Source organism: Manacus vitellinus, unplaced genomic scaffold, assembly GCF_001715985.3.
Source record: "Manacus vitellinus isolate BGI_N305 unplaced genomic scaffold, ASM171598v3 scaffold_19_pilon, whole genome shotgun sequence".
NCBI classification, from domain to species: domain Eukaryota; kingdom Metazoa; phylum Chordata; class Aves; order Passeriformes; family Pipridae; genus Manacus; species Manacus vitellinus.
The window spans coordinates 1,348,542-1,358,056 of record NW_021939395.1 but is presented as its reverse complement, the minus strand read 5'-3'; the positions used below and the strand labels follow the sequence as shown (position 1 = coordinate 1,358,056).

The following is a 9,515-nucleotide window of genomic DNA, read 5'->3' as shown; positions in this document are numbered from 1 at the left end:
GTGGGGCAGGGCTGGATTCCCTGCTCCAAGCTGTGGGAGGGTGTTGGGAAATGGCTTTTCAAGATAGAGCCCTGTCTTTGTTATGTTTTGCAGGAAATTGTGCTGACTATGTAATAACTTTTCAGGAATTCTCTTTCTATTTACCCCAATACCACCTACTTCCTCCAGTGAAATGGAGCCTTTGGGGAGGTAAATCTGTTTGGATCACGTTCTATTTCCCTGGAAAAGTGTTACCTGTTGAAGTGGGGAGGGGTTGAGTCCCCCCCTCCTTCCCTGGGCTCCCTCTGAGGGCAGCAGTGTCTTTGCTGCTCTTATCAGGATGTTGGAGGAATGAAGCAGTGCTGTAAAACCAAAATAACTTGTTTTTTTCCAATCTGTCAGGGCATTCCTCTTTTGTCCTCAGTGTTCTGCCGCTTGCAGCCACCCCAGCCCAGCTGCACAGGGAAATATCAACATTCTGAGCCAGGTGGAACTGCCCAGAAGTTCTGAAAATGGTTTCATTTGTGTCAGTACTTCTATTTTCTGTGCCCACGTGGAGATTCCTGCCAAGACACGAAATTCGCTATTTTTGGTGTTTGTCATTAACTGTATAAAAACAGTTATTTCCTGATACTCCAAGTATTAAGTTCCTCCTCTGAAAAATGAAATTACAGCACTAAGCAGAATGTGTGTGGAGGTGTCAATGGGAATTAAACACTACCTGAGCCATCAGGCAGGAGATTGAGGGTTCTAAACCCCACATGGATGTTGGGGCTCTGCTCTACAATTTGTCCTAAAGACAAAGCCTCAGAAAATTAATTAATAAAGCTCAGAATAGAAACTCAGAACGTTCATTTAGAATTGCAGGTGGCTTTGGGACCTGTTTCAGAACACTTTTTTTCTGCAGCTGCTCATTTTGGGTGCTTGAACATTTGAATGCAGCTGGAGTTGCTTTTTGGTAAAGGGGTTTCCCCTTTATTTTAAGTACTGATTTCTGTCGTCTTTGAGGTTCAGAGATGAAAGAAATTGGGACTGTTGCATGTAGAAAATAAAGGATTTTCATTTTGCCTGTGTAGAGCATATTCCTGTTGTGGCTCTTTAAGCTTAAATCCAACCACTAACCATCTAAAAATGGGAGAGGTGTAGAGGAGGAAAAGCTGCCTCAATTTTACCATGCAGGAATTTTTAAATGGAATAGTTAAATACCATCAGCTGTGTTTGTGTCCTTGGCAGAGGCAATTCCAAGCCTGACAAATAGGAGATTATTTTATTCAGGAAATAAATAACATGCTAGGGCAGTTAAGTGTATTAAATATATATAGTAAGTATAACCTGATAGAAATTCAATCTCTGAGGTCGTGTCCAGCCCTTGCACCTTCGTATTTGGCCTCTGAAAATTGTGACTGGAGCAGACCTGGAAAACAAGTTGTTTGTGAAGTGATCTGGGTTCTTGGGAAGCCTTGAGGAGTTTGTTGTGCTGCATTTTGTGACTGTGTGATGGTATCTCTTATTTTGAGATGCTTTTGCAAACAAGGAGGAATGTGGGTTTTATCAGTGGATTCCACCAGCTCCTTTACCTTGTGGTGGTAATAGAGGAGAAATCCTGTAGTCTCAGCTTTATTGCAGACCTTTGCTGAACAAAATGAATTAAAACTAGCAGAAATGCTAAGTCAGGCTGTGATATTTCTCTCACTGTTGCAAATCTGGAAATTCAGTCCCATGGGTACAGAGTTCATCGGGGGTTTGTTTTCCTCTTTTTCCTTCCCCAGACACTCCCTTTCCATGCAGGTTGTGGAGAACTGAACAAGGACTTGGCTCAGCCTGACTTGGTTCATGCACAGATTTGGGGATGATGTTTTTAGTCTGGTTTTGATTTTTATTTTTAAGGAATAAACTGTCCTACCCACACTTTGCCTTCTGGTTTATGGGAGGTAATGGGAAGGGAGAAGGAAGTGTCAGCATTTCCTGTATCCTGTTATCTTGTGCTTTTTATGGATGCTGGATTGACTATACACCGAAAATTCCCTACCATGTGGACTGTGTTTTGACTGACTGTAATTACAGATTATTCCCTGGAAATCCACAGCTATGCAGCACTTTTCCTTTGCATTTCTCCATGGGGCTCTGTTAAAGACTTGGTTGCAAAATGCTTTTTTGGGGTTGTCTTAAGCCTTGTTTTCACTGTGTCGGACTCTGCATTGAGGACACCTTGCAACACTGGAGAAATCACACAGTTTGGGGCTTTTCTGATCATCACAGGGACTGAAATGTATATGTGGCATGTGCATTATTGAGCCTGGCGCTTGGGGTCTGGAGTAGAAGAATTGTAAATGCAAATTTAGGAATAAAGTGCTGCATAAATGCAAATTCCCCCAGTGTGTAATTGCTGCACTGAGGTACCAGTTTCAGCACTTGTGTGGCAAGTTGAATATTCATGATAATTAAAGAGGATAATTTTGGGAGAAGGATCCATATTGCTTAAATGAAGTAGTTAAAAATGAAAAGTAGGATAATACTGGACTACTTGGATGCACTCAGAATATTCTGAGTTGGAAGGGACCCACCCACAAGGAAGAACTTGGATCTATGACATGTCATCCCCTCCTTCCTTTAAGCCTGTCAGTTTGCCCAAGTTTTAAATGTGCATTGAAGCCAAAGTGGATGTTTTATAGTGAATTTTGTGTCCAATTAAAATCAGTTTACGTGAAAACCTTCAGGGGAGAGTTGTGGAGAGTTGATGTCTAATGATCCTTTGCTGTTGAGTCTGGTACCAAATCTGTCAGGTGAAAGAGAGAATTATCTGGGGGAGGGGGTCTGGCTGTAACGTTGTCCCCGTGTTTTTGTTGGAGCAGGTGGTGGATGTGTCCATGAATGGTCCCAAGAAATGATGGCCGACCAGCCGCCCCCCTTGGAAGCCACACCTCTGCTGAATGAAGTGCCACTTCTACCTCACATGGTCAATGGGGACAGCATCCAGCAGGCAAGTAAATCCTGTCCTGTGCACCAGGGAACTCAGGGAACAACTTGGATTGTGGCTACAAGAGGAGGAGACTCAAAAAAAAACCCCAGCTCTGATACTGATTTGCAGAGTTAGGGAAGGATGTGGTTCCCAGCACTGATGTCATCACTTCAACAGAAGTGCAAACACAGGGAGGAAAAAATCACTCAGCATTCATCTGGGTGAAGGGAGTGTTTGTTCTGCACATGGAAGTGCTTTAAAATTACACTGCAAACTCCAAGGATCAAAGGGAAAATGTAATATATGGGTTTAATAAAGCACTAAGGTTTTGAAACTCGTGTGAAATAATGAATAAAGATTAGCAAGTGGTTGCAGGGCTCTAAAGCAAGAAGTCTGTTACAGGAAAATGAAAGGAAAGACCTTGGCTTCCTGTTATTAAGTGTCTTCATTAATAATTACAGTGCAGTGGTGAAACCTGAGTGCACTGAGTTGAAACTTTAGAGTTTTATTGGACACAACTCTTCAGAAGTACCTGAGGATTAGAAATACAGGCAAAAGTGAAAGTAAAACAGTTTTGAAGCCCAAGGTTGTGTAAGTTGTCAGTAAACATGAAGTGAATTTACTCTTTGGCAGTAGAAGTCAAATTCCTCGTGCTGTAAATGCTGAGGATCTTCCCAACCTCTGGAGACAGACTTGTAGTGCCCTCAGAACTCTCCCAGCCATCCTGGTACTTTAACAATGCATCTTTTCTAGGCTCTCTTTCCCACAAAGGCTTGAACCTGATAATCTCAAGGTTCCTTCCAACCTGGGCTGTTCAAGGATTCTGTAATAACAAAACATACATTTGGAGGATTTCTGTGCCTGAGTTAAAGAATTTGTTGAAACAAGGGGCAAACTGCCCATTGCTTTAATCTGATCAGTTCATCACCTCAAGGGTCTGACACCAAGTGAAATGGGAATTCAGGGCTTAATTCAGAAGGGAAAATTGCATAAAAGTTCCCAGGGTATAACTGTCATGGAATGATTATGGTGACAGTGAAGCCCTTGGGATATTTGAATGTACAGTGACTGAACAGGGTACAACAAAATAATCATGAATTGTTGGGGGTCATTTATAGACAATAAATACTGGAAAACTTGAAATGAGATATTCTTTAATTTGTCATGGGAAGAAGGAGAGGCCTATGTTGTCTTCAATTTATTAAAGAAAAAGTACTTTTGTCTTTTTGCCTCAGACTCTGGAGATGGAAGTACAATGAGTGTGTCTGGAAATAAGTAAAGCTGTGGAGTCTCTGAGCTGTGTCAGAAGTTCTGGCACTAGAAGGTGAAATTTCAGCCCCTGCCCAGAACCTCGTGTTTCATGTTACATGAGGAAAAGAGATGAAGGAAAAGAAATCAAGTAGATCTAATTGGCCCCTGTCCCAGAGCTGTGTGTGGGACGTGTCTTGGGGTAGGTCAGTGTGTGCTGAATGACCCATGAGGAGGTGACATTTTTGGAACCCAGAGCAGACTGTTTGCCACCAGGTGAGAGTAGAAAAGGGAGAGAAAAATGACTTACATCTTGGAAATGAATTTGAAGAGTAGGTTTGAAGTTTAAATAGAACCTTGACTTAGAATCTGTGTTAATGCAGATGATTTTTAATTATTTCACTGCCAGAGGACACTCTCTATATAAATATGTAATTAATATAAAAATATATCTATATAAATACAGAATTTCTATGATAAATGTTTGTACAGTGATTTGTTCTCAGAAACCCACCCTGTGTGTTTGCCCAGTCCCCTCAGGCAGTGAATGCAGCTCATCATTAGTTTCATGTCACATAAAGCAAAAAGTTGGAAGTTTTTCTGGGTTTGTGTTTTTTTTTTTTTTTTTTGTTCTGAAAAAACTTGAGCAGTGGAAAGTGTGTGGATAAGGGATAAAAGCAGAGCCTGGTCCTTGGCAATAGGTGTCCCACTGTGCTGCTGCCCTGGCTCTGAGGGGCTGCACAGGACACCGGGAGGTGTTGGCAGGTCTGGGCTCCAGCACTCCCTGTGTGGAACTTGGCTCAGCTCCACTCATTAGAGAGGCTCCAGCTTCCTGGAAATGTGCCTCCTTGGAAGGTGGATGCAACTGCATTTGCTTCATTAATTACAGTGAGTCATTCCTCCAAGACATTGCCTGTGCATTCCTGGAATTCCAGTCTGGAGCTGCTGCAGCCTGTGAGTGCACCACTGACTGGGGATCTTTGCTCAGTGAGAGTTCCCTGAGCTGGGTCTGAGCACTGGAGTTCACTGAAACCTGCTCTGAAGATCTGCCGTGTTCAGAGGCTCAGAATCCCTCCAAGGATCCCTTTCCTGCCTCGAGGATGAGCTCTGCTAGGAGGGTTGATCCCATCCCCAGCAAACCTCCTCTTCCTGGTTCCTTGTGCTCTGGCAGATCCCCAGCCCCCGTGACAATAATGACCATTATTGTCGGTTTGCTTTAAACAATTAACAGCCCTTCTCTCTCTCTGCTCTGAGCAATTCAGTAGCATTAAAGTCAAATTTACTTATATGCTGGAATGACAGATCTGCTGAAGTTCCAGTGTTTTAATTTACCATTTTTAAAGGTATTCTCTGCCATCTTTCCTTCTCCTGGAACCACAATAAGTATTGCTGACTGGCTAAATGGCCTTTTCAGGAGGTTTTGGTGGTTTAGTTATGCCCAGAAACAACTCATCTACCCAAAGGAAAATTCTCCTGTACAAGGAGCATCAATTCTCCTGTACAAGGGATGTTACAAAAAATAAAGTCAAGATTAATATACCAATATGCAGAAGCTAAAAAATTAGTGTTAAATGGCATTTTTCAGTCTGTTCCTTTGAGTCTCTACTGATGAGGGTGGTGAAAGGTGAGTGTGGTGCAGGTGCCTGGCCAGTTTAAGGAGCTCCATCACTGGAGATGTGGCAGCACAGAATAGATTTATTCATTAATGTCATGAGTAGCTCATTTTACCGGGAATTGGGTGACCAGGTGATCTCTTCAGGTCCCATCTACCTGATACAACTATTCCATGAATAGTATAAGAATACTTCATAAAAATTGAAGGAAAGAAGATTAGACTTTTTGAGTTTCACACCTAATTTAACAAATATATTTTATTTCTGTTTTTACACTGGCCTTTCTTCATGTGCTGGCCATCACCAGGGTGGAATTTTCACTGTGTAATGCAGTTCTTACCTGGCCAAACACTCATTTTACTGAAGAATTTGACTTGTGCCTGTAGAGTACCATAAAATTCACTGCAGAAGTTTGCCATGTTACAGTAAAATTACAATAAAACTGCAGCTGCCAATATTTCCCTGAGACTGAAACATGTTCTGTGCGTGGGGCAGGACGAGGTGATGGTTTGTGACACCCTGCACAGGGACAGGATGGTGCCTGAGGGGTGACTGGCAGATTTCCACATGGATTTGTGTGCAGATGGATGTGGTCATGTCCAAAGGGACCTGCAGAATCTCACTGGGAGTTGTATTTCTTTAACTGCACAGTTGCACAGAAACCACACCTGATCCTTTGGGAGATACAGGGCAGAGGGGCTGGGAAACGCTGGAAAAGCAAAGAGAAGCTCAGGTCATTTGTTGCTTCTGTAAGAGAAGAAAAAGCAGTGTGAAAGAATTGAAATCAAAAGCTTAGTTAATTATTTCAGGTGTGTCAAGGGAAGCACTTCTGGTGGTAATCAGAGAAAAAAAATAGTGATATGATGTCAAAGTATGAAGAAATCTCATTCCACCCACAAGTGTCTCATCCTGCTTTTCTGCTCCAGGGTCGCCAGAGCTTTGTTGTTTTAACTTCACACGTGGGGAGAAGGAAGAGATGGGGTTTTTTTGCCCCCAATTAGTTCTTAAAATGTTATAAAACCCCAACACCTCTTTTGTGTTTTGTTTCCTCCAGGTTATTCTTGTCCAGGTAAACCCAGGTGAAACATTTACAATTACAACTGAAGATGGGCACATGCAGTGTATTCAAGGTAAAGGGAAGCTGGAGTTCTGAATCCAAATATTTTGGCTCTGAAGTTCCTGTTTGTTTCTGTGCTATCAAATGTGGTTTGTATGTTTTACAGTGTAATACATCAGATTTTTGTTAAAGCCCTGGGAAGTTGCCAGGATCCCCCATATCCTGCAGACTTTAATTTATAAGAGCTGGTTTTGCAGTGATCCTTGAATAACTTGTCTTCCCAGAATCCTGGGAATGAATTTACATGGGATTTAATCCACAATAATCTAAACAACTTTAGCAGCCCCTGTGACCTCACTGTGCTGTCAGGTACAGCCTTGGCAGGTGCCAGGGGAATTATTGCTCCCAATTGTGCCTGAAAATTCCTTTTTACCTTCTGGGTAAGTGACAGAACATCTGAGTTGGGGCAAAATATCTCCTGTAAGTCAAGTTGAATTTATCAGTATTTCTATTTTGGACATATTTTTCACCATTTCAAATGTTATTATATAAAATGTGTCCATTCTGCTTTCATCAAGTCCCACACAGGAATACTTCCTTTCAGCTTGATGTGAAAAACAATGTATTCTTATTTAAAATTCAAAAAAAAGTTACTAGACCAGCCGTCTGCATTACTACAGACTGTTAGCTGCCACAAAATAAGAGCTAAAATTATCTATACTGATTTTTTACAATGAAACAAACACTGTTGGCTGCCTGGGGGTGGTGGTTGGGATAAAGCCAATAATCCAGGGCCAAGTCAGATGCAGTTGCTGGTGTTTCAGGCCCCAGGGTGAGCTCCCACCTTTGGAAAAAGGTGTTTCCAGATGGGAAAACCCTGGTTTGTTAAAAAGTGGCCCCTTGTTCCTCCCCAGGTCCAGCACATGTCCCTCTGATGTCACCAAATGGTTCCATGCCACCAATATTTGTGCCTCCCGGTTATGTATCTCAGGTAAACTTCATTCATCCTCCTATTTCATGTTTTTATATCATTTATAGATTTTTATTTAAGTTTTATATTCTGTGTGGGTTTAATAATATTTATCTTATTGATTATCTTAGCTGGGAAAAAAGCATTTCTCCTATTTTTTCCATTGACCTTAACGACTATTTCACTTTATTTTGTGGGCTCTGTCACCTCTGTTCACTGAGTTAAATTTGATCAGGTTTCCAGGGTTTTCTTTAAATACTCTTAGGCAGTAAAAGATACTTTTAGTAAGAAAGATGACTCCGAGTTGACTGTCTTGATCCATTAACAGGATCCACATGTTTGTTTTCCATCAGTCCTGTTTACAAGGTGAGGGTGGGTGCCTGGGTCATGCAAACACTCCCAGCTGGCTGCAGGTTTTTGTATTTTAATATAACTAAATAGTCATAAATAATCAGAGTTTTCACTGCCCCTGACCTCCTCAACATCCAGCAAAACCCCACTGTTGGAGCAGAGTGTGAAGGGAGTGTTAGTGATGGAAATACTAATTCCAGTGACATGTGCCTGTGAAATGAGCAGGGCTTTGGGCTCTCCCAGCTTTATTTTTCCATTCTCATGGATTTTCCACTCCTGGGTGTTGCTAAGTCACAGCAGATCAGACCTGTGTGTGGTATTTGAGCTGTTACCAGAGATGCTCAAATGACCAGTTTGATTTACTTCTAAATTAATGCATTTGAAAGGGAAATAATGAAAAGCAAATAGTTTAATTTGGTTTTGCAGACATTTCCTGGTAATATTTAAAATCAGGAGTTTTCTCAGTAGGCCTGAAACCTTGTAGCTGTGTGTTCTTGGGTTGTGTTTTTTGCACACAGCTGCATTTTGGACTTCTGCTGTTCTGAGTAGGTACTTTCATGCAAACCCTGAAGAAAGATCCTCCAGGTTATATAATTCATCGCTCTGAAATGGAGCCATCAGTGCAAACAGAGTGCAAAGCCCTGGCAGTACAGCCTGAAAAATACATTTATTTATTCTGTGTTTGCTGTCACCTGAAACCAGGAGGGTTGGTTTGTTTTCCCTCGGTTGTTGTGACAGGGATTGACAAGTTTTAAATGAACTCTAAATCAGAGCTTGAGTCACTCAGGCTGTTCCTGTCAGGAGATGAGACTTTACCTTTGTGTTCCCAATGACTGGAAGAGCCCAGGGATCGTTTTGGATTTTGCCAAAGTGGGATGAAGTGGTTCAGTGGTGAACAGGTTTCGTGCCCCATCCCTGGAAGTGTCCAAAGCCAGGCTGGAGCAGCCTGGTCTGGTGGGAGGTGCCCCTGCCCATGGCAGAGGGTGGGACTGGAGGGCTGTAAGGTCCTTTCCCACCCAGACTATCCTGGGATTCTGTGATTGTTCAGCACTTTGGGGTGTTACAGCTGACCCTCCAACTCTTCTTCCTTCTAGTAATACATGCTTGGTTTCCCCTGGAATTCAGTTTGGGGTGCAAATCCCTGCCTGGCGGGTTGTGGGTATGGACTCAAGCACAGAAATTCCTTACTACTTGTAAATATTTCTTTATAAGGTTGTCTCTGGATTGACCTTGGCTTTCTCCCGTTGTGGCAGGTGGTGGAAGAAAACGGAGTCCGGAAGGTGGTGGTGGTGCCCCACTCGGAATTCCACCCTTCCATGCATCCCCCTCCTCCCCCTC

At 42.4% G+C, this 9,515-nt stretch overlaps 1 protein-coding gene across 1 annotated transcript in view; it reads left to right on the top strand.

Moving 5' to 3' along the window:
- The window catches only part of LOC103767706 (fibronectin type-III domain-containing protein 3a), a 35,061-nt gene that overhangs the window by 8,824 nt on the left and 16,722 nt on the right, over positions 1 to 9,515 (top strand). Inside the window, exons 2-5 of the mRNA XM_029959119.1 lie at positions 2,832 to 2,959; positions 6,854 to 6,929; positions 7,771 to 7,847; positions 9,431 to 9,515. Coding sequence (XP_029814979.1) covers positions 2,864 to 2,959; positions 6,854 to 6,929; positions 7,771 to 7,847; positions 9,431 to 9,515 — 334 coding nt within the window. The 5' untranslated portion in view covers positions 2,832 to 2,863. The remainder of the gene's footprint in view (positions 1 to 2,831; positions 2,960 to 6,853; positions 6,930 to 7,770; positions 7,848 to 9,430) is intronic.